The sequence below is a fragment of the Dendronephthya gigantea genome, unplaced genomic scaffold (assembly GCF_004324835.1).
Source record: "Dendronephthya gigantea isolate DGI-Jeju-01 unplaced genomic scaffold, DenGig_1.0 000187F, whole genome shotgun sequence".
Classification (NCBI taxonomy): Eukaryota; Metazoa; Cnidaria; class Anthozoa; order Malacalcyonacea; family Nephtheidae; genus Dendronephthya; species Dendronephthya gigantea.
In genome coordinates, this window is record NW_021163197.1 from 138,601 (window position 1) to 164,297 (window position 25,697).

Here is a 25,697-nt window from a genome sequence, read left to right on the forward strand (position 1 = left end):
ATCGTCAGGCTGACTCACTGGGCTGACTACGCCACTGGTCCAGTGGTCTATATGCTTAAAGTCCCAGGGACTTAGTCCCTAACCTGCTTGCCGCACGCAGATACATGTACGCTTAGCCATATGGCTTAGCGTACCTATACTTGTATTTCTCCAATAGACCTTTTTGAATTTCATCATCCGACCACGAAAAAGTAGATTTTGTGTTAACGAATCATAGTGCTGGGATTATAGTTGGACTCGTTGGATCGGATGAATACGTAATACATGAAGTAATGTCATGAATCGCAGGCTCACGGACGCTTGCACATGCCTTGCCTTCCACGTTCTTGTGTTATGGCACAGAATATGGCACAGCGTTTATATGGATTGGTGGTAAAAAATTAAGAATTACAGAATGAACCTTGTAGAAGTGCTGCGAGAAAAAAGAATATACGTGTAAAAAGTACATGCATAGTGTGAATATGATAAAGAAAGGGTCGAAACGTAAGACCTCTGCGCAGGAAAATGATACCACAGACTCGCGAAAGGAGGTTAAAAGGGGGAAGAAGGATTATCCTGTGAGTGGCGAATGTAGTAAAGATATAGTAAAAGAATTTAGTACGTTGACTAGCGTGAAGCAAACTAGACTGAAAGGTGAGCAATGTAAAATAGATTGAAAAAAGTAATCCGGAATAGAAATCCTTGGGGGAGACATGCAGGAGGATCAGAGTGCAACATCCCTCTTTGAATTGCCCTTTTTTCATATGTTTAATGTTTTATATTAGCCCTATATATTGATGGTCCCAAATTAATTTTAACCTGCATTGTTATTTAAAAGCCTGTTGTACAATCAATTTGTGCCATGGTTTAAGTGTACTAGTGTAGTAACTACACATGAACTATGCTTTGTCGGAGAACTTTGCTGCAAAATAGTTTTACTGGATTTGTAAGCCTGTTTTGCACCCAATTTAATTGTATGGCATGATATTTAAAGTGGGTAGGTTTTACCATTTGCGCTTCACTTCTGTGCTTTGCTTTGGCATTGCTAAACCGGGAAAATTAAATTAAAGCAAGTGCAGATTTTAGCAGGGCCTTTTCAATAAATTGAGTGTCATTGTTAAGTGTTAACCACCTCAACATATGGTCCACCAATTAAGTCTAAACAAATCTAAATGCTAAGTATTTGAAGTAACTTTTTTCCAAGTTGCTTTAATGATTGAAAGTGCATGGTGATTTTTAAACATTACAAGATAAGATATTAGAATTAACTAATATTCAAGCAAGTATTTTATATTTAAATCATCCATTCTGTAATTTTCCTCCCTTTTCACCTCCATTCAAAAATAATTTCCAAACAAATAGTACTAGCTTAGCTCTCTCAAGAGCTATATTTTCCTTCGCGCTTTTTATGCAAGCTTGGCATCCTTCTCTTGTTAATGTTTTACCAATCATTCATTATACTATACTGAAATTTATTCAACTATTACAGGCTTTAAACAGTTTCTTACAACTATAAAAAAGGCAGAAGTAAAAAATGAAATCATCTCTATATATTTACAAAGTCATCCTGACTGTTCGGAGATGTTTGATGTTCTCAAGGAGAGTCCTGAGCAAAGATCAGTATTTGAGGTAACTACTTTATTGCGAGCACCAAGTCAGGATGTGATAGTTAGATTACTAATCATTTAAGTTTAAAATAAATTCATTTTATTTTTTTCAGGTTCAAGTAGTTCTTGAAATCTTTGAAGTAATAATTCTTCAGCTTGTTGGAGGTGATATCAGGACAAAGACACAGGCAACAGCAATTGTCTCAATATTTCTGGCCAATCACAGAAAGCTTGTTTACAATTGTTTGAATTCTACGTCACCTTCAAATGTTACCATAGCAATGCTAAGGTTGTTGACAGCCTTTGTTATGCATGGTCAGGCCATAACAAGAGAACTTTTGACTACATTTGATTTCTCACATAAAACATTTGGTACACTTGTGAACAGAAGAGATAAAAAGGTATTGACATACAGTATAGCACTTGATTACATTATATTTTGTAACTTCAATTTCTATAAAAAGCATCAATTTGATGCAAACATCTCCATGCAGTGATGCCAACTCTCTTGACAAAGCCCATTTCGATTTGGATTGTAATATACAGAGGTAGCTGCAATAAAAATGGAACCCATGTACCAACACAGTTACTATAGACCATGCCTCATCCAAGTTTATCTAGGTAACACATAAGATATCTTTATTCGACAAACCTATTATATACAGAGTGTATAAAAAAAAAGGTAATCCAACTTCAACATGCTATTGTACGTCTCAGTCTATGAAAAATTTTTTTTCACATTCGGAAAGATCAGGCTTTTAACTATCGGATGACATGCTTTTAGTACCAAATGGTGAAAAAATGAGCACATATGAGGCTGTTAAAATATGTTAGTCACAATTGCATATTTTCACCTTTGAGCCTAATTAAAGCAGTGCATAACAAAAGAAAAAAAACAATTAATCACGAACATGCCACAGCTTGCACTGGTTTTACAACATGTTTATTGCAATTTTGTACCTTTACACTTTTTTATGCTTCAACTTGACCCCAATCTCTATCAAAACAAAGTTGACATTGCCGCCGCATTGCTTGGAATGTTCTCCTGATGTGATTAATTCCTACTTACTATGCATAGGCGGGTAGTTTATTCAGAAGCAAAATTCTTCAATTAGGTCCCAAAGGGGGTTAATTTTCAATGGTTAGTTAGTTTCAACTCTCAGAGGTGAAAATATGCAATTTTGACTAACGCTTTTTATCAGCCTGCTATTTGTTCATTTTTTCACCATTTGGCATAAAAACATTTCATTCGATAGTTAAAAGCTTAACCTTTCCGAATGTGAAAAAACTTTGTTAATAGAATGAGTAGTTCACGTACAATCGCGCGCCAAAGTGTTGGATTACCTTTTTTTGATAATTTTAAAATGTCCAGAAAACTGTCATTTTGTCAAAATGTCTCAAAAATATATTTACGTCAAAGTATTTTAGCATCTTTAACCTCGAAAGCGGGAGAAAGGTTTGCAAAAGCCTCATTTTTAACCACTTGTACAAAGAAAGGTTGAAAATTCAAGTTCATTTAAAGATGTGAAAGTTTGGACTCTTTTGTGCAATGTATCACAATTTTCAGAAAGTCCGCCGCGAAACGTTTCAAAATTGGACTTTTTTCCCGTTTACTCGGCTCTCGCGTAACCTTTTTCATGCAAGAATGATTACATGCATAGTTTGAATGACGTACTTAAACATAACTAACAATAAATACTCTTATTTCATTGTTTTATTTAACAAAGAGTTCTGGGGCCGGTTGTATAAAACTCTTAACTACATTTTGCGTAGTTAAATCGTAGTTAACTCAGAAATACATAACTCTGACTAAGTTAACTACCTTTTTTATACAACGGCCCTTGGTAATCACGTCATACATACACGCTATACTCGTGTAATCATTCTTGCATGAAAAAAGTTACGCAAGAGCGGAGTAAACGGGAAAAAAGTCCAATTTTGAAACGTTCCGCGGCGGATTTAATGTTTATCAAATTTTCTAAAATTGCGATACATTGCACAAAAGAGTCCAAACTTTCACCTCTTTGAATTAACTTGGATTTTCAACCCTTCATTTTCATTGCACAAGCGGTTAAAAATGAGGTTTTTACAAACCGTTCTCCCGCTTTTCGAAGTTAATTTTTTTGCTAGTTTTTACTATTAGATAAGCCAGAAGATGCTATATAAAATACTTAGACGTAAATATATTTTTGAGATATTTTTATGAAATGATAGTTTTTTGAACATCTTAAAATCTTTTAAACATCGCCGGCACGAACAGAGAAGGCCATGCGATTCGAACAGTTACTATGAATCACTAAGTGGGTAAAACACCCTGTAAATACAGATTACAGAAGCCAGTCAAGCCACTGTGGAGACTGAAACTAATTGTCTTACGCAATTTCTAATTTCGTTCCTGTACGTGATGAAATTCTTTTTTCCAGTGAAAAATGTACAGTATTTAAGCTGGTAAGTATGACCAATCGAAAACAACGAAAAAAAGTGTTTCCCGTGATACAATGTGGGTGTACGTACTACTGAGCGAACTATACTGAGTCATTTAACGTTCGAGATACTGAGATTGCCTCTTTCAAAATTCACAATAGCTATGTCCAATACGGACTGTTTCCTACTACAGCCACTAACAGTGTATTACAATCTCAATATAGTATATGCATTTGAGTGAGTTATATGTCCCTATAAGATGTAGTTTAATGGTGATATTATTTGTTGTTTCACTTCAGAGTATCGCCGATGTTCGCACTTGCTTTATAAAGTTCGTGCTGTCTTTATTTGTTACTGGAGATGCTTCTTTGGTTCATCAAATTCTTCATATTAGAGGTAAACAATCTTTAAAGTTTTAGGTAAAACGTGTTTCCTGACATACGCTTTTGCAATGTTCAATTCTGACCCCCTTTCAAGTCTGAAAATCGTGTTCTAACAACTGATTTGTCTTTCGTGCTAACTATATGCATAGGTTCATATGAACTAGCCTATAATCGAAATAAATCTTAGATTATTACCCCGGCGCCAACGACGGAGTTGAAAATTCGCCTCGGTTTTTTTTTTATTTTTATTTTTTTGTCGTCGCAAGTCTGTAATGGCGCGAATCATACTAGTATTTGAAATGTGTATGTGATCGCATTTATCTACGTCCCAGTCCTATCTCCCAAGAGATGTGGTGCACAGCTTTGGCTAATTTACCGATGCGCGATTCGATTTCGCTCGCATGATACGGCAATTCCTCCAAGAAGAACAAATAAACCGTTGTTTTCATGCTGTTCGAATAACTTTAGATTGAATTGGGGTAAGAATATATTTAATACATGTAGATTCTGGTCCTATTTTAATAATATCGCTGCTATTTCGCCTTTTAACAAAATGATGTTGTCCTGTATGGGCGCGTTGACACGTCGTAGTTTGCACAGGATTGAAGATTTAATATAACTATACAAGCGCGAATTCCAAAGGCAAAGTGTGAGACAAAGCGAATGTATCATGCGGTTTATTTACATTTTTGAACAATTGAACTTCTATACTTTTTAAAGTACGATGTGCTTCTGAATTTCGCGATCGAACATTTAGGTTCGCAAGGCATCTAAATGAATATGAACTGTATTGTTTATGTTCAGAAGCTTTATATTGAAGACTGGCACGTGCGCCGGAGTTAACGCCAGAACAGGCGTCTTGTTTAGATTGAGATGTCCCTACCAATCATTCCTCGTTAACTTATCCATTTAACTGTAATGTTACAGGTTTTGCCACTTCTATCTTAAAAAGCCTTCACAAAGATTCAGCGGAGGTAATTCAATTGGTCCTGTCGACACTTCTTGCCAAGGTACATAGCTACAATATATGTAAATAAATAAATAAAAAGTGAGTTCGGGCCTAGGTAACCATCAACACACGCATTTTTTAAATCAACATCGACTTTTCAAGCTCTTTTCTCTCTTTTTTAGGTTGTTCAAAACAGTTCAATTTTGAAGAAGAATAAAATTCTTCTTTTCACTTCGCATTCACTCTCGCAACTGGCAAAACTGTATTCGTATGAAACTGACAGTTCTATCAGAGAAACGGTGCATTTGTTCCTGCTGGAGTTATGTACTTCAAAAAATGGGATTGCATTTGACAATAAACAAGGAATATTTTCAGTGGGGTAAGTGAATGGGGTAATTCCCCAGAAGAATTAGTGCTCTTTATGTCTTTGTACTCGAGAACAGAAAAACTTACTAGAGTTACTACCGAATAACAGTGGAAAGCATGACGGTTGACGCCCTTTCTACAGAAAATTTATGAATCTCGCCTGACGAATCTTTGTCGAAAGAGTAGTGTGAGAATCTCCAGTAGAAATATAGATTCAAAAATATGTGTGCTTAGCATGTGCGCTTGTAAACTGTTTCCGGTAATCTTAAATTTCATGCAAAGAAGAAAAAGATTGCATGCATGACGAGTAGTGATCGGCATACACTCTTCCAGACCCTCCTTTAATATTTCTATTCCACGTAATAAGTTGATTTTACTGATTTTTACTGTACTACGTAGACTAGTATTCAAACTTTAGGGTAAATATTATGTAAAATATGCTTTAAGAATCCACCGTAACTGGATCGCATTTTCAAGACCGCTGCCTATACATTGGCAACTTATCGTTCGGAGTTTAAGTTCTAAGAATTAACCTTGTAATTCAATCTAGTAGCTACATCAACCTCGTACCCAGGGTCTTTGGGTACGAGATTGGTATACATATGTATCTCAAATATGCTTAAAGTTCGTTTAGAAATACTCGTTTGACTTTCATTCTATTTGACTTCGCAGATCAAACAATCCAGTTTTATTGAGATTCCTTCATTCCTTACCAAAGACGCTCGATGATGATTTACTAATAGAACTAATCATAAGGATTCTTCAAAACTCCCAAGACCTGGTTTCACCATATTTGACTGGTTATCAAATGGCTCTGGAACCTCGTAACTCGCAGCAATGGATAAACAACTTTGTTTTTCTCATCAAGTTATATTTTCACCTCCCAATGCCTTCGACTGTGTTAAACGTTCCCTCAATTTCTCCGGATCAGGTTGCCAGCTCAGGTATTCTGAGAGTTTTGTGTCCAGAAAATTTGAAACGGAGCATCCTGACTCGTGGGCTTCAGGTACATACTTATACATCTAAACCTACCATTGAGATATGATGCGTATAGTCTTTGACACTTTCTCTCGCTGAGTCTATTTCTTGTGCATGTGCTTCATTTCTCAAAGTATACAAGATTCTAGTGCATATATCTAGTGCACATACTTCATTTCCCAAATTATGTTTTTTTAATCTTTCCTAAAGGTCTCAACAACAAAGACAATTTGCAAGTTCATTCCATTTGCAAGGAAATTTAGACATCTATTTTATTAAATAGGAATAAATCGCGCAGGAATTTCAATTACGATTTGCTAAGGAATGTTTAAACCTTTCGACAGACTTTTGACATAGACGCGGGGGGAATGAAATCTATGCAACATGACTGCGAGTGGAGCATTGTAAATTATCGAAAAATAATATTTTTAAAATTTTGTTTTTTATCAGACAAAAAAGTTGCCCAACTTTATTAGGCCAGGCAATGAAAAGAGCCATCGTTATGTGAAAGTATTTCTCGCAGCCATCTTCTTTTTCACAATTCAGCTAATGCATGCGCAGAATTGTAGTTTTCCGATTTCCCTAAACATTTTCTCACTAATGCTTGGCTTGCCTGGGCTGGTTTTTTTTCTTGCAATCTTGCTGGGTTTGAAACATATGGCCCGAAGGTATAATCGTCTATTTAGTCACGTGAAACTCGTGCTTTTTGTCAATTTTTTTAGCACCCAGATGTTGTAATTCAAGGTACAACCCTTAGTATGCTGTTGGTTATTCTCAAACGTTCATGTAACATGCAGCTAACAAACATTGATAACAAGATGCCAATCTCATTTTCGGAAAATATTCTTAAACTGCTGCCAAGTTTTCAGGTTCTCATATCAATCCGCGAGAATCTCAGCAAAAGAACTAAACAAGAGGAAAGTGTTAAAGGTAGGTCATGACCTTGTTTCAGTTGTTTGTAGGTAAAATGCACCAGAACCTCGTGTTTACTGTATATTCAAACATCTAAACACTTATGATCACATATTATATAACCGGTTTCTCAAACGAGATGTTCTAATACTAAAGTTACTTGTTTTAGTAAGAACTAGGAACTCTTGTCTTGTATTAAAAATACTGTATTTTTTTAAAATCAGAATCTCTCGTTTGAGAAACCGGCTAAAATATCGTAATTATGAGTGGTTTTATGTTTGGGCATGGATTGCCATACCGCGGACAATCTCCCTCTACCACGGAATGCTGTATGTAATGCCCTTCGGATTTCCGCGCCGCCATCTTTTTCGTGCACTTAAATAGAAACCCAATGATTCCCCAAGAAAGGAAACCATTCAAAGAAAATGCCCTCGTCTGAAAGGTATCCCTATTTGAAATTGAACGAAAGATATCTTTTATAATTTTTAGATCATTCCACACCGTTGTCAATCGAAGAAGCAACAATCATTCTTTCGCGAATTCTTGCTTGTATGCGGTTATATCAAATAATTTCACCTCATTGTTTTATCATGTCAAACTATGATCCCTGGAAACTCCTTCCTCGAAACCCTGATGAGGAATTGTTTTTTAATGTTTCATCAAAATATTCCATGCTGAAAATCTTTCTAAGATGTCCAAGTCAAAATTTTAAGTGGCATGCGCAGGTTTGTTGGAATATCTATCTGGGTCTCTTCACAAACGCGTAGAATTTATTTGTTGAAACAAGTTTATTGTGATATACTTTTAGTCTAAAACGGACACAGCTGCGTATTTCCGCCAAGTTTTACAGATGTACCATCAAGGTGAAGATTCCTTTATTCAGAGGATGACTGAAGGACTTCTTCACAAGGTAGATGCTTTTTAGATTGGTTTTGATAAATGATTATTTAGGAAACGAAGATGCACGTACTGCGATATCAAGCTACAAGTTATCTTCTAGTCTATGCACTGCATGGTTTATAATTTCACTTTTTTTCGAAAACTTATTTTTCTTTTATATTGTCGTCAACAATCTACATGCACTTAATGTTATATAATGTACACTTTTGACTTTTTAATCTATTTACTTCGCCAAAAAGTTTTTACTTTTCAACAATTTTTGACGGCGGTGCACTATGGTGAAATGGCACATCATCATCGTCTTGTCATAGTCGTTTTTGAAGTCGAAGAAGTTACAGCCTATGATAGGAATAAAATGACTTTGTGGGGCAATAAGATGATCTTTTATAGTCCATCACAAATATCGCTAGTTGAGTTTCAAGGTCAGATCACCCCTGTTGAAGACACTAGACCGGAGTGTCGACACGTTGGGTCGTGAATGTAATCCTTGTGTCGTGATTTCTTTCATTAATTAAACCAGAGTATAGCGACATTTGCGATGGATTATTTACCTGGTTGCCGTGAACTTATTAACTTTAATCTTTTATAGTGGTTATACCACATTCAAGATAATCCTTTGTATCGCATTCATTTTTTTTGTGAGCTCTTCTATTTTTTCCCGTTCCTAGTTCCTTGTTGAAACTGGCGTATGTGACTTTAACAAAGACGAGGTACCCATCTGGCTTCACAACATATTAGATGGTTGTATCGATGACAGAGGGGTGATTGCCAAGTTCTTTGAGAAGATGTATTGTCGTTTGGCCAGCGACCCTTTCGAACTTGTGGATGCTGTGATTGATTCGGTTCAAGGTGTCTCCCTGAAGACTCATTTAGCAGTGGCAAATGATTTAGAGAAAAGGTATCATGAGCTCGTATTTTTTAAGCCTAGTTTCTTGAGTATGCATATCTGTTCAGTATTAATAGCAATGCCCCGGATTTTACTTAGCAAACAGTTGCAATAACTTGTTGGCGAAAACCCAACAAACGTGATTTACACTGTGGTGTAAATTTACACTGTGGTGTAAATTCTAAGTTTAGAATATTTAGAATATAGCTTCGCGATATCTGTAGAGTATTAACTTTCCGTTAAACTCTCTCTAGGTGTGCATCTTCTGACACACACACACACACACACACACACACACACTGCGTCACATCACTGTGTGCTTCCCTGTTTAAGGCTCGAAACGTCCCTGCATGCATTAGCAACATCACTATAGGCCCTGTTACACGAGTCCTACTCTGGACCCCTGGTTTACTAGACCAGTGCTTGCAACTTGAAAACGTCCATATATAGAGTATATATTTATTAAACATCCACAGGGGATCGCAGTTGCTAAATTGACATCTCTCAAAATTGTATTGCAAGTTGCGTGAAAAATTACACCGTGTAACAGGCCTTTATATCACGCTTCAAATGCAATAGACGATAAAAACAATGTATGACTAATAACATATAAATTCGTAAATGTAAAATTGTCGCTTTTTAGATGCATGCCGTATACTCCTATCGTTCCGTGCGCGTTGGAATTTTTTGTTCGTGAAATCAAGGACGATAATGGTCAGAATAGTACGCCAAGAGATTTAGGTACGTATGCTATGGCTGGAAATAATTATTTTTGCTCCTTCTTGAAATTTTCGGTTAATTCGAAGATGTCAAAAAGCAGGTCTAAATGTGAACAATTCTAAGCTGATAATAGATAACCGGAAAAAATTCAATCCTGTCTAGTATACCGATGAATAGAGTGTTACTGATCTTTTTTTAGATATTCTTGCTCGCTATATAAATCTTGTTATTCTGGATATCTTGGAACTTCAAGCTGATCCAAGGCCGTTGTGTAATTTAGTCATGAAGATGTTGGTTCGAAATAGTATGGTGCCTATTCCTCTACATATGAGGATCTTGCTTGAGTATATTTCGTGCTGGACTACCGTTGAAATCGCTGGTGAACAAAAACTAACGAAAATGGTTAAGTCCTTGAGTAGAAAGGGTACGTTTTATTCTTTATGTGGCATTTTTTCCACGCTTATTTCATCATTTATGTATATTGGCCCTTTTGTGACATTGAATGCGAGGGATGGAACGATGTAAAGCAGACGCGTTTGCCATATTCGTAATCCGATATGTAAGCGGGAAAAAAACTGCATGAAACATTTTCTCTTCTTGTAGGAATATCGAATGAACAATTTGGTCTTTCTCCTGAACAGTTCAATGATTATATTATTACTACTGAGCACATCGATGTGTCATTTGTTGTCGGTTATCTGAAATGCAATCCCGTCGCTTTCTTGGGTAAGAATCGATACATTTTTTGTATTAGATTCAGACTAATTAGTCGATCTGATATTTTATACCGCTGCGCAACTGGCAAATTTCGTTTCAAGGACAATAACAATACAGAGATGTTAATAAAACAATTGAAATACCATGGTGACACTCACATGCAAAAATATATTCCTTTCTTTTAGATTCTAAGTATTCAACGGGATTTTTGGTTTTAAGTAAACTTCCATCCTCTCTGGTTCTACGACAACTCTGGATGTTCGTTATGAAACACTGGAATTCTACCTCGGCATTTTCTACGAATGTCGAGTTACTAGAAACATTCAAAGCTATTGTAGATGTAATACTACTTGTAGTGACAGAGGAGAAGAGAGAATCATGGGAACGAACCGTTTCATCTGCTCTGTGGCTTGCAACTAACGTCGTTAACATGTCGTCTGAAATTCCTGGGGATAAACTGTTCTTCACAGAAATTATGAGAACTATCACGGAGGTTTTGCGGATAACGTACGACCAACTACGATCAGAGACAAATGGCGTATCCTGCGATGACAAGCGTGTTGATGATGTAACAAATAATAGCGACGTTAATTATCTTATAAACGATGACGATTTTGCTACTGACGTAATCCACAGTGATGTTATAAATGTCATTGATAGGACTTGTGCGAAAAATGGAAAAGTCAACGTTCAAGATAACGGACGACTCTCGGCAAGGCTGATGAAAAAGGTTTTTGTACAGGATACTTTCATAAAAATGTATTGTACATCTAACTCAGCGAAAGATGATCCGTGGTTGCGTCATGTATATGGGATATTATCGAACTGTATTTCGTATCTAATGGTGCATTTCCGTGAAGAAATATTAGAGGAACAAAACTATGAATATTTGAATCAATATTTCATTCGTATATCACAAGCGGTGAAAGAGAATGCTTTTCGTCAAAAAATTGCTGGTAAGTGTTGGATTTATCACAGGCAGCCCAATGGGGAATGTTTTTTTTTATTTGAAATAAAAATGCACACATAGATGAAATAGACACATTATGTCATTTATTTACATGCTTATGTATGTACTTGTCTATAATTTACATGCTAATATGCGTGTCTGACAATGTTCTGGCAATGTAGGTATTATATATTATATAAATATATCCTAGGATATATAAGATATATTATACTATATAATACCTACATTGCCTGAACATTTTCAGACACACATATTAGCATGTGAATTACAGAGTTGAGTACGTCAGCATGTAAATAAATGACACAATGCGTCTTTTTCATCAAAGTGTGCATTTTTATTTCAAAAAAAAATAAAAGAGATTGCAAAACTACTGTGTTCGTATAGCTTTTGCGAGAAACATTTTTCTGATCCTAAATTTTTGGAAATTTGAAAAACGCAGCATGAGAGAAAACTAGATAAGAACTAGTGACCGACTTTTGAAATCAGAAAAACGTATATTTTTTGCAATTTTTTTCCAGATGAGGAGCTTCCATACAAAGTGTCAACAGCCTCTCTCTTTAAAATGTTTCATAAATATTTCCCGGATCAAGTATTTTGTGAGATTTTTCAAAATTGTCTGGCGTTTCCAAAGGAACACTTCATGGAGGAGAATGTTTTGAGTACAAACGGTGAAACGCTAATCGACGTGGTGGAGTGTTTTCTGGAAAGAGGTTTGTATTGTTGAAATTCAGTCTGTGTCGACATAATAGGCAGGGCCCCAATATATGTAGAAATCAGCACCGTAAATATTCTATACCAATAATATTCAACTTTTTCCGACTTGAAATTGAAACCTTTTCTAGAGGAGGCTCATCTTAGCGATACAACGCCCACACAAGTTTTGGATGGAATTCTTCAACTTCTTATGTCCATAAACCATCCAAAGTGCGATGAAGTTATAGCCAAGTTGATCGTACGATTCGCGGAACTGTCAGACACTATCTTACAGGCAGTGCTGCATCATTGTCTAAATCAAAATGCTTTCAAAGTGCGTATAGAAACGGCCGTATTAGTTTTATTTCATAGACCCGAGTATATCAGAGAATTGGAGCACTGGCTTATAACTCGTATCGACGGAAAAGGTCAGAGAAAAAAGACCAGTCCTAATAAAGAAGCAAAATTTCTCAATAATGACCTGGAGTGGAATATATTTCTTCCATTGCTGTTGTTTTATATTTTACCACTTAAAAAAGGTAACGAGATACACAAAATTCGTATTACAATAATTACGTCAAGGAATGGCTCTTTAACCTAAGCCCATGCAGGCCATTTGTGGTTTTTGACGTATGTATAAGTGTCTGAACGTCTGAATATCGAGATTGAGCCCGTAATACAATATTTTCAGAATTGCATTTTCCCCCTTTTATATACAAAGTCATATGAAAGACTTGCAACTATCCGGATCTCAACTGATATATAGTATATAGCCTATATGACATTTAACAGTTTGCCATCCATCAACACCAATGCCTCACCGTGCACTATTTTGCATAAATAATTTAATTACCTGTTTCTCCCGCTTTCCGGGAATTGGATGAGGATCAGTGTGCTATCTCAGACTCTAACTACGACACAACACAAAATAACACAAAGTAACACACAACATAAAGTATTAAAAATTTCGAGACTCTGATTAGATTTGCCTAAAAAATGTGTTGATTCGTTTTAAAACGAAATTCCACCTTGTTAGCGCACGTCCGAAAATGAACGTCTGGGCCATTTCTTCGAAAGCCGTTTGGCTTAGAGGCTGTTCATATGAGCCCGGTTACTGAGATTTAACGAAGCGTAAAATGGACATTAGGGTATTGAAATAAGTCTTTTTTAAACAAAACAAAACAATCACGTATACTATTGTTAGGATGATTACACGGATACCATGATCATGTTATTTACCCCATTTCAATACCTCAAAGTCCATTTTATTATGCTGCGTTAAATCGCGATAACCGCCTCATGCGAATTAATCGAGCCCAAGTTTTAAAATACTCTCATACATCTTGCGAATGACAACTGAAACTACATCTTATGCATTAAAATGTATTTCTATTGCAAATTAAACTAGGCCTGTTTACACGTAATCATTTCTGCCCAGTTGTTTAATTCACCATTTAAGCTAAACGTTTTCCCAACAACTCTCCCCAGAAGTTTAAAACAATGTCCTTCCTATTGGTAGAACAACAAGGTATTGAGAAGAGTGAAAATTGTTTGAAGTACATTTGCGAAAAATCGTGGCTGAAAGTGAAGGAATGGATTCTCGAAGGAAAAAACACAAACAGATCGAATGATGTAAGTCATTTATTGCATGCATGTAAATTCTTTCGTTGCAGTCACATGAAGGGCCGGTTGTTCAAATGCCGGTTGGCCTTACTCTTAATTAACAAAAATTATGAGTGACATATACAGTATACACATCATCTTGAACGACTTAATCATAAAGTTTATAGATTGCAATGCTTCGATTGCCTTACCAGCCTTTCTTAATCATTGGTGTGAATTTCGGTGAAATTCTCAATATCAAGCTCTTAATGTAAGTCCTAAGCGGAAAGGTAGTACAAATAAAACGCTTGATTAAACTGAACATCTAACATCTTCCTCTTCATTGTGTTTATATCTAGTTGCTCAAGATGCTGCGTCTTTTGTTGGACACCAGTAATGTTGGTGAGAAATGAAATTTTAAGTATTGATAAAACTTGCTTTTATAGATAATATTGAAATTGTTTGGGAATACTTTTCATAGTTGCGAACTATGTGGGTTTTTCTAATTACATAATGACGAAATGTAAAATTATCATCAATTTCTGCTTAGGATATCCAGGTTCTTTCCAGTGCCTGTCGATTTATTGTACATCTTTCTTTATTTTTTGCATTCCAGACGGTGATTTTGTACGAGATTTGTTTGCTGGAATAATTGCGAAAGAACAGGCTCTTGACTGTAATTTGTAAGTAAAATCATTTGCTAGCGCATAGTTGCTCTCTCAGATGTCTGTCGTAAGTCCTATATAAATCTAGTAAGACGGTCAAGAAGCTGCCTTCTAGTTCCGACAATATCTTTACCACTTTCTGTTCTGTTAATTTCAGTCATCTATTCTTTTTGTACAGATAGCACTATATCTATCATGTTTTGTTAAACTCGTGATTCTCTATTGAACCTCTCAACCGAATAATTTATATCAAACTATGCTTAAATTACCGCCATTCGTTGCCCTTTTCGAAAAAGAAGTTATAGCGCATGAACAAATGACTCCCCCCTCAATCAAATGCCAATCTTTTTATAATTCTTCGATTGCAACTTTGTTATCGGTAATTGGCAACGAACTAGAAAGACTTTTACACAATGAATATCTTAGGCGATGCATGTCTACTTATAGACGCGCCTATCTTATACCTATTAATGAAAAGTGATCGAACGGTAACCTGTTTCTTCATTTCATTTCAAGGTATCAGCTTGATGCAGTCGAGTGTATACTCGACTACGTTTTAAAGGTATCGCCGAACGAAAAAAAGCGAGAGAAAATGACAACAATTTTTCTATATAAATGTATGGATAGGTTAAGTGGAATAATGAAGAATGACAGGGGTAAGGTTCAGATCCTGATTAAATGCAACAGAATTTCCTACGTTCTTGAGGAACGTAGGTCAATGTGGCCCCATTGTGGCGCAATTGTGCCCCCGTTTGAATACCTCAAAGACGTGATTGCTCTATATTGTCTTTATGATAGATTGTTCACATGTGCCCACATATGCCTATGCACGGTTATCCAATGAATTTCTTATATTCTCATTTAATTTAATTCAACAGAGAGTGCCCTCTTTTCCAGAGGAGTGTTCCTGGAAACTTATACATCCTAAACACCAACGACGTCCCTGTTTGATATATATCATGTAACATTTGCATCATGCAAATACGGATTAGTGGAGTAGCTTTTTAAAAGACTCTTCTAATGACGTCAGAATGAAACATCTTTAGCCATCAGTGAACTCCATCAGTGGTGAAACCAGCCTGACGATTTTGTCACGCAATATAAACTTCGAGTTATTAAAATCATTCATGTCTTTAGAAATTATTTTTATGGTTTTCACTGTCAATGGAAACAAGAAATTGGCATGACAGGTCTACATTGTCAGGCTGGCTACGCTACTGAACTCCATAACGTTCCGTTATTCGGCCCCCATCTCTAAAGCCAGATTAAAGCCGAATTAGATACCAGTGTCACTCTTTTTCCATTGTTCTTGTCGGCGCGATCGTCGACCGTGAAACATTAGAAAAGGACTAGAAATCATACTGTACCACAGTTGGCTTCAAATTAGTTTCAAAGACTGGCGGTCGCGTGTTACCGTTCTAGTCGGAGACCAGTCCAATCTCGTTCTCCGAGCCGGCGATTTCCTCCAGCGAGAAAACGAAGGCTCTGGGATAATCGAAATCAGAATTGATTCGGATTGATCGTTCAGGCCGTTTGAAATTTGTTAATATAGGAAAAACCGTTAAGAAACGAAAGGATTTTGGGCCTTCTGGTTTTGTTCATCCTAGAGCATTTGTTTCCTCGCCAGAGAAAATCACTAGCTCGGGAAATGAGATTGCGTGCCAGTTCACATAGAGTTCAATTGACTTCACAGACATCATAGACTTCACTATTTCCCATTTACCCTGAACCAAATGTAATGAATTGCAAATGTTAATTATAGTTTTGGCGTAATTTTTTAACCACAGAAACTTTGCGCGAAGTCTAATAAAATATTAATTCATTTGCATGTGAAATGCTCTTTTTTCTAGCAATCGATCCCTTAAAGCTGAAGATGTTACAATTTTTGGAAAAATATGGAAAGGTTGAATAATGTAATTCCTTACAATATTTTCTCAAATTTAATTCTCTTTATCCACTATTGTCCTTACGGAGCTCAATGTTTGTTTCAGAATTCCCTAAGATTTAAAAAGATCGAGGCATTTTCGGTTGAAGAGTTCGTGAAACTCACCAACAAGTTTTTGAAGTCTGGTTTGAGGTAAGGGTTTGAGAGGTGTTATGTGTTGTGAACAATTGTGTTAGATACAGTGGTTGATACAGTGATTTTGTTTGACAAATTTCTATTGACGTTACTATTTTCTGTTCTTTAATCCGACGTCATTTACTCCGACATACTCCTTTGCAAAAATTGTAGAATTGCAGGAATATACATGTAAACAACAGAGAATCGTTTAATGCACGCACACAACTCTGGGTATTTTTTACATCGACGTATCAGCCTCGTTTCCAGGCGCTTTAAATAGAATAAGTATTAGAACACTACAGGCTTTTACATGGATAAGTGGCTTACATAGATCAGTGGCTAAGCTGAGTGAGCGCGCAAGGAATTTTGAGGAGGACGCGACGGAAAATACCTCCCCAAAATTCCTTGCGTGCTTGCTCAGTTTAGCAACTGATCTTTGTAAAAGCCTGTAGTGTTCCTATATTTATTTTATTTAAACATCTTGGGAACGAGGCTATCGAAATTTAGTGTAAAAAATCTCATGATAGCCTACATATAGGTCGATTTTTTCTTGCAGATTTTTTCTCACGTCTTCACAATCGTTACGTGTTATCGAGTTTCTTATCAAGACCATCTATAAAAGTTGTCCAAGGAAGTTATTACTTCAAGTAACTGACATATGTCAGCTTATTCTCAATCACTCGAAATTTTTAGAAATCTTTCTAGGAGACAATAAAGGTTGGTTGGTTTGGTAATTTCATATTTTTCATATCTGGTTCCATGCCCGCCCTATGGACCTGGTCTGTACCAAGAGACTTCCGACAAAAATTTCTTAGTAGATGCCTTGTGCTGGTTTAGTAATAGATTATTATTGACGTTTTAGAAGCACTTGTTGATCTTCTTCAAACACTGGTTGATCTGGAACCAAAATGCTGCAATTCCTCGCATGTATTTCTTATTCTTGGAGCTTACAGTGCCACACTTGGAACATCAGGTTAGGGATGCTTTATTACGTCATTCGCAGATTTACATGGCCAAAAATCAGGCCAATGAGGGGAGAATCGTTCAAATATGCTTTTTATGTGACCCACAATTGAGAAGTGATGTTTGTCCATGTCCAAAACATCATCAATTTTATCGATCTTTCACCACTGAAAATTTGAGGGAAACTCGAGATGCTTAAGTATGTTCCCGAGAAAGAATATTTTCACGATTGAAATTGTGTAAGAAAGTATATACTCCGGGCATATATTAGGTATCTTACTCCTCCAATTTCTGCTTGTAGTTGGCATGCAACGGCAAATGTCCACGTCCGAGATGATTCGTAAAGACTCTTGCTTTATGCACATCGCATTTTAGAAGCTTAGAAATAGGCGTAAATGTGTTCCTTAACGCGATGAAGTTTGTCAATTTCGTAGAGTGATTTTTGAACGCTATTATTTCCTTTTAGCTGTTGCTATAACATTGTCTCTCTATATTTACTATGCAATGTTGAATCTAGCTCGCGAGTAGCTACCATTGCGCTTTACTTTGTAAATGCGATTTTATTTCTTGTAGAGAACAAAGAAATAAATTATTTTGTACATCATCTTAACAATTTTTTTTTATCCCAGACCAGAAATTACTTCGTCTTCTGTACACATACGAAACCAGTCTAGATACTTCAGCCCTTGGCAGGTTGGTAATCTAGCCAAAAAACTTTCCCAAAAATTATTTCAAGCATGCAGATACATAGCTTGTTCCCAAAAGTCCCTCCCTTTTGCTAATTTAGAGCAATTCATTTGATAATTTTATATACCCAGCTATGCGGAATATTAGGCTTTTATGACGAGCTTTGAAATTTGGTCTGGTGTTAGCTTTGGTCTTTTGTGCTATTTTTAGGATATTACATGCACATTGCTATATTGTTGTATTTCTTTCAAATTTTAGTGTGTTGTGGGGAGAGGCCGCAATCCAGGCGTATCAAGCTGGAAAGAGTGGATCCAAAACATTGTGGCATGAACCGAACATCGTACAAGTTCTTGATCTCTTGGATTCCAAACTCCTCTTACAATCAGCTAAACATTTTCCTCAAGAAAAGTCACTTCAGGTGATATCTAGTGTGATTTTGTTGGGATACGTTTTCGCTCCGCCTACGATTTGACTTAATAATAACAGTCATGAATATAAAAAAATTTATCTTTTCTTCAGCCTGTCACTTGTGAAGATTTTGGTCTTGACGCTCAATATTATGATCCATCGTTTCTTCTGCCTATTTTCAGCTTCTTTATGGGACCAGGTAAGTACATTGGCCTTTCTCACATGATTTTCATAAAAAAGTTTTTCTCAATCAATCATACATCCCCAAGCCGTAGCTATAGAAGATTAATTGCGCCTGACTAACTTATTTTTTATGCTATTGTTCGTATGATGTGTAAACATGAGTATATCAATATACATCCGCGCAATTAAGTTGTCTGGCTGTGGCCCTGAATATTCCTCTCTAGTTATGACTCTTCTCAAACAAGTACATCACTCTAATGTGTACGTATAGGAATAATCTCCAATGTTTTCAATTCTATGTACCTCTCTACCTATGTATCCATGCACCTATGCATGCATGTGTTTAAAATCGTTCTTTGGGTGCATTTCTAGGTTGTGAAGTAAATTGTCGAAGATTCATAGAAAGCTCAGCTTTGGCCTATACGTTTAGTGCATTGACCTCTCATCGTAAAGAAATACGTCAATTGGCATACCAAATATTGTCAAGGTTTCAGAACCATCTTTCTACAGCGAGATTTCGAGAGAAGCAACAAGTATGCATCTCAAGATATTGATCCTACATATTTTTAATATGCCCCTCATATGTCTATATGGCTACTTGCTACAGCAATTTTCCTGAAGCGAATACCTCGCTTTATTGCACGTCAACAACGTGACAAGCCATGCATAAGCATTAGTAATATCCGGTTTATATACTCTCGAACTTTCTGTGATGCAGTTGGAATTTTTGCACTGACTACAGGTTTTTGTCATCTTATGCTCAGTTCTCCTTTCCGTGGGTTTTCGTGGGGTGCGTGATAGATTGACGATTGACGAAAAAGCGCGCTGAAACGCATGTATGGCAGAACTTAGAGCGCAACTGCTGGAGTGCTACAACAGAGGTAAAATTAAACAGAGGCTTTTAAACATTTTCGTTTTAGAATGTTATAATAACCGTCGTTCGGATGTGCATTTGATTAAAAAAGAGAACAAATTTTGACAATAGTCATAATTTTTGAGAACTTTTCTGAAGAAAAAAAGAATATTATAAAAATGTTTATTTGTCCGAATAGTTCCAGCTTAAGTTCTAAAGAAAGTTCTTCAGCTTTCTCTCTTACCTGCCGCCATTTTAAATGCATATTCTACCAGGCGCTCCCTTTCGAATTTTGCAGGGTTTTTTAACTCGTGCGTTACCCCGCGATCACCAACGCAAAAGAGAACAAAGCATTAAGCGCCTGGGTACGAGATATTCACTGGACCACAATGCAACAATTGCGGTTGATTGTGCCTTCGCGTAATATTCTCATTAACGTCTTCCTACCCAACCCACGAGAAAAAAACACTTGTTTATTAAAAGTTCTTAGTTTCTTTTATTGATCATGTTTCAGGTTGTTCATTTGCTACATTATTTTCAAAATGGAATAACGGAAGCGAACTTCCAGATTTCTAGTTTGATGTCATCGTTTATGGCGAGGGCATTGCATATCTTCTTTTATCCAGGTTGGTTTCAGACATCTGACTTGGCTGTTCAGCTCGTTTATCTTCAGTTTACTAATGGGGAATGCTAGCGCAATGCTATTAGTTATTTACCCGTACTCTAACTTTCTTCGAATTGTCCTTGTCCATTGCGATAATTGTAGCTTTACAATATTGTCGTCATCTATGTGTAGCATTTCACGCACTTAAGATAAATTACAGAATTGTTTACACTTTCAATCTCAGACCCTTGCCGAGCATGCGCACTAAAATGTGGATACACTAGTTCCAGCTCTGTATTTCTGGGTACGAGTTTGGCTCCATATCTATTACTTACTCTGTGTCGTGATCGCCCATCTTATCATGTTGTTGATCAAATGTGAATTCTTTCAAAATTTACGGGGTTTTTTTAAATTAGCTAGTGATAAACACTCCTAAAGCAGTCAAATTGAAAGTACTAGAATTACAGATATTTTGTAACGACTTAAGAATTTTGGGGTCAACAATTCCCAACAAATGACTATAAAATATTAAACAGGAATTACTCATTTAATGTCTATTTAATGCTCGAATATGTATCACTATCCCCTTGCGAGGTATGCAGCCGTGGAGTGCCCTCTAAATATCTGCTTTGAATAAATGCTTTGAATGTTTCAATTTTTAGAAGATCCACTGTATTCAAGTGTGAACAGTTACATGTTGCAAAAAGCTTTTATGGATCTGCGCGATGTCCCTTTATTTCTTTCTCACCTTAATAATTCTGACCTCACGGTATGTTCATCATTAAGGTAGTTTGGAGCTTCTATGAAACGAAATTCCACCCCTGATTTTTATGGTTGCACGGTAAAGAAAATTTAAAATGAAGTGCTCTAAAAGATCTCTTTGTATACAATTTTGTTAACTTTCTTCCTTGTCGTGAACAGGTAATTTTCACCGGTAAGAACTAGCCCGGATGTAATTTTTTTCTTTATTTCTGTACTCAAATTGTCAATGTTGACTGCACACACATAGGAAATATTCCATTGCATCAACCGCCTTGACTTGTTTGCGATACTCACAACTAAATAAAAACCAGGCATTATGAATTCACATATGCACTCTATATACGTATTAACGTATATGAGTAATATTTTGAGTAATTGTTCTTCAAGGGAACCGATTTTCTAAAAACTCATTATGTAGTGTGAAGTCATTAGTTGTCTTATTAGTTGTCTGACATATCTCTTTCAAAGTTCAGTATCTTTGGAAAGAAGAAAGTTAAAAAAATTCTAACGAGCTCTGTCTTCTGCGATGTCACGCTTAAACATACCGTTTGTGGTTTGGGTATTCGGTCTTTGTTTTTAAATTGCTGCTGGCCATTGATCACCTTTCCATATTACGTGCACTCCATTACCTATCGGTCTTTTAGATAGGGCGCCAAGCCCATCATATAAAAGTTTAATATCGTCGGCATGGCGTATCCCCTTGTGGTACACCTTGTCTTAGTAGTCTAAGTATAAAATCACATTACATAAATTTCTTATTTCCTTCGTAAATATTGTTTTTTCAGTACCGTACCGAACGTACCTGGTTACTTCATCTTATCCTCGATGGGTTAAGGGATACCACAGATTACTATATACTAAAAAAAATTCACGTATTTCAACAACTTTTAACTCTTTATGACTGCGCCATTGTGGATATAGGCGTACAGGTGAGTTCAGTATCTATAATTAGTAGACTGGCGGGGGAAGGAGTGCAAGGGCGAGAGATTCTTCCCTTGGTTAAGCCTGCGAAAAGGGCGGGAGTTCTGGGACATACTACATGCATGTGCTTGATCGAATAATGCATTTCCTCACTCCATGTATACTACTTTCACATTACCCTGAAAACGAGACAACAATTGAAAGTACGTATTTTAGACGGAGGCCATCTAGGTTATTGTAGATTGCTAACTATTTACTGCACCACTCGATTCGGTTCATTCAATCTATACGCAAACTGTGCATTCCATCCAAAGGCGGGAATATTCAGGGTTTACTTGGGTAACCACACATGCAGGTTCGTTTGATCGTTAGCGTATTACTGTACTTTGAACTTTTGTATATTTATATTGCCGACGTCGTCCATCATTAAAACTTGCCATGCTTGCCTGTTTTATAATATAGCTCGTTCACAACTGTAAATTCCATAGCTACATTTAGAAATCCATTAATTTTGGTGTGAGAGACAACTGACCAAATCAAGTGCTCTCTATAACAACCGTTAGTGAATCAACGGCTGATGTTAGCTCAGCTTGTTCTGGTAATGGGTTCCTCTAGCCCGCACTCAGCATTCTGACCTAGACAGAACCAGCGTTAGGTTGTCCCTTTTTTCAGATATATTTTCCGCTTTTACTTTAGAAACTGATTTTGAAAATTGTACATAAAGCTTGTCGACATCATGCAGTCATTTTCGATCTCTGTCAGAATTATGGATTTATTTCTTGGCTACATATACTACTCAACGAAAACAGGTAGGGTGATTACTCAACTTGCTGCTGTCACCCCGGTTCTCTGAATATATTTATAAGACAACGGGGATCGACGATGATATATATTTTGAGACAAACTAACACTGAAAACTAATATAGTCTCCAAAATGAAAAAAAAATCAGTATACCCTTTTCATCTGAACAATGTTTTTCACGTCGAACGTAAAGCATTTGATACTTTAATGTCATTCATAAATTTCTACGATATTAATTAACGTTTTTATTTTTCATTTTTTCAGGAGTAATTCTGATTGCTTTCATCACCTAATGGATATTTTAACGATGGTATGGTTCACCCTGCTTGGCCAATACAGTTCGCGCGAGGAACAGGCAAATAGTGTTAATCAAACGTTGAACAATCGACCTCACGTCCCAGAGAATGCGCCTTCTCAACTGTTGATGTTCTTGTTAAGGCTTTTACAGTCAGATTCAAGGTAACGTCAATATTTTTTCTCTTATTGTAACACGCCATGCACAAGCCATGTGCGAAGATACAAAACATTGTTCTTCAACACATGCATGCATAAAAAAGGACTTTTCATTTTGACAAATAAGTATGGAAATAAGCAATTACTCGAGAACGAGCCTCCCGGTCTTGGCCTTACAGCCTCGTGTTAGTGTTAAGGCTTATTTTAACATTATATAGGCCCACTATATAGGCGCCTTTTTCTTTCATGGCAATCTATAATATAAATGAGAGGTTTATACGTGGGAACTGACTTCCCTAAAACATTTGCCAAGCATTTTTCAGTTTCATACAGAAACCATTGCAAGACAAACAAACTTTTTTGCTAAATTTTGTTAAAATCATGCAGGATCCCTTCATCCTGCCTACGTCACAACAAATGGGCAATCTTATAACCAAAAATTTTTTAGGTTGTACCTATATAATAGGTTAGATATATGGCAAATTGTCAGAAAATTGGTTTAAAATCTTTTTGCTTTATTGCGGTAGCTGTCAAATAAATGACAAAAAGCGATATCAGTCACGGTATAGTTTTTATGTTTTACCCTGTTACCAAGAATATACATGATACAATCCTGACAGTGTTTAGGACAATTACCAAACAAGCAGTGAAGATACATTTGAAAGTGTTAAAAATATATACAATAACTACGCGATTATTGACTACTTACTGTGTGTGAGGTCTGTACCGTTAAATGCCAAACCGGTTTCGCTATCGCTGGTCAATGCACCAAAACCGAGGTTTAATATTTGATCGTATAGGCTGAACAATCGAAGTTAGTAAATTTAATGCATATTGTTTTCGTCACATCCGTCACATCCGGCACAAGCAACTGAATATGTCAAATTTAATTACTTCTCGAAACGGCTTGGGAACTGTGGCGTTCAGAATTTACCAAATCAAACGCTTGTCGTGTAATAAAATTATACCTGAATATTATTTATTCTATCCTGCGTATTTTATATATTTTTAAATTTATAACCTGCTTACAGTCTAGAAATATGGAGTGACGACATATTTTTGTCTTTTACTCGTCTGCTGTTATCATTGCTGAACTACCAACGGAGTTGTCGGACTGCCACAGCTAAAGTAAACGTTACCAAACAACACTTCGTGGAGATGTGTCGGATATGGCATATGTTATTTACAAACATTGATATCCATACCAAACAAGAAGTATTGTTTGCAGGTAGAGTTTCCCATGAATATACCACTAAATTTTCTCTGAATTTTGTTATATTCCATGAATTTATTTGCTTGTGCAATCCTCATCCATTGTTGACTGCACACACACATGGAATATTCTATCACATCAGGCACCTTGACATGTTATTTTAGTGTCGTAAACACTAACTAAAAAAAGCCTTTTTGTAGGACTATCGCCGTCATCGGACACTTTTACAGCGGAAAAATGGTTTGATTCCTTGAGATGCATCGTGGAAATATCAGCTTACTTAGATGGAATGCGTCATGGGATAGAACCACTAAACAATTTCCGAATGCTTCTAAGTTTAACTGGAAGTTATAATACATACATTAATTTATTCATACAGAGGAAAATTCGCAATGCTTTGCATGCATTCATGACCATTTCAGATTCTACTTTACTATCTGACATATTTTTTAAGTAAGATAGTCCATAAAAATTTGCAGCAGTTTCAATTCTGCTAAAGAAACCGTAATTATATCAACCGTGTAGCGGGTGTTTATTATTTTATTTTATATATAAATTGGTATGCGGATTAACCCAATTATGTTTGTTAAAAAATAAACCACCTTGTTCATATGCATTAACAATTAAAACCTTTCAAAACATGGATGAGACAATTTTACGTTCGCAAATGAGGATTTTACAACAAGAGCTGTCCCTTTTAAGCTTTATAACCGCCATTTGTATTTAAATCTGCCAATTTTTAAAGATAGGAGGTATTAGGATATCATCGTTGTGCGCAATCAGACATTCGAATTAGATATAATAAATTATGACTTATAATTATAATAAATCACATCCGAATTTTGTTGAATTACGACGAAATGTCACAAGTATTTAATAACATTATGAAAAACAGGCCTTGGAGGACACACATGTTCTGTTATACAGGGTGTCCCAAAAAAAAGCAACCACTTAAATATGCAGAATATTAATACAGCTCTAAAGCGCAATAGAAGCACCTCTGGGAATTGAAAATGGCTCTTAATCCTTCATTTA

At 36.2% G+C, this 25,697-nt stretch overlaps 1 protein-coding gene across 1 annotated transcript; it reads left to right on the forward strand.

Moving 5' to 3' along the window:
* The first annotated feature begins 249 nt into the window (after positions 1-249).
* On the forward strand, positions 250-25,560 carry LOC114538519 (nucleolar pre-ribosomal-associated protein 1-like). The gene is made up of 36 exons (XM_028559688.1): positions 250-633; positions 1,469-1,608; positions 1,700-1,987; positions 4,310-4,406; positions 5,321-5,403; positions 5,525-5,721; positions 6,381-6,714; positions 7,409-7,616; positions 8,088-8,323; positions 8,407-8,508; positions 9,167-9,396; positions 10,028-10,125; positions 10,304-10,528; positions 10,708-10,830; positions 11,007-11,777; positions 12,310-12,501; positions 12,634-13,023; positions 14,004-14,116; positions 14,446-14,488; positions 14,703-14,769; positions 15,268-15,407; positions 16,602-16,654; positions 16,743-16,828; positions 17,370-17,530; positions 17,676-17,786; positions 18,406-18,469; positions 18,722-18,881; positions 18,983-19,070; positions 19,427-19,587; positions 20,422-20,533; positions 21,174-21,280; positions 22,059-22,202; positions 22,891-23,003; positions 23,261-23,455; positions 24,481-24,677; positions 24,863-25,560. Exons 1-36 carry the CDS (start codon positions 447-449, stop codon positions 25,117-25,119), a joined length of 6,273 nt encoding a protein of 2,090 aa, XP_028415489.1. The 5' UTR covers positions 250-446; the 3' UTR covers positions 25,120-25,560.
* The last annotated feature ends 137 nt before the right edge of the window (positions 25,561-25,697 follow it).

What these genes read in the sequence shown, in the direction of transcription:
- LOC114538519 (XM_028559688.1), top strand. Translation starts at nt 447, where the DNA reads ATGCATAGTGTGAATATGATAAAGAAAGGGTCGAAACGTAAGACCTCT. An exon ending in TAAGTCCTTGAGTAGAAAGG is followed by an intron (nt 10,529 to 10,707) that starts GTACGTTTTATT and finishes CTCTTCTTGTAG; the next exon opens with GAATATCGAATGAACAATTT. An exon ending in CTTTTACAGTCAGATTCAAG is followed by an intron (nt 23,456 to 24,480) that starts GTAACGTCAATA and finishes ACCTGCTTACAG; the next exon opens with TCTAGAAATATGGAGTGACG.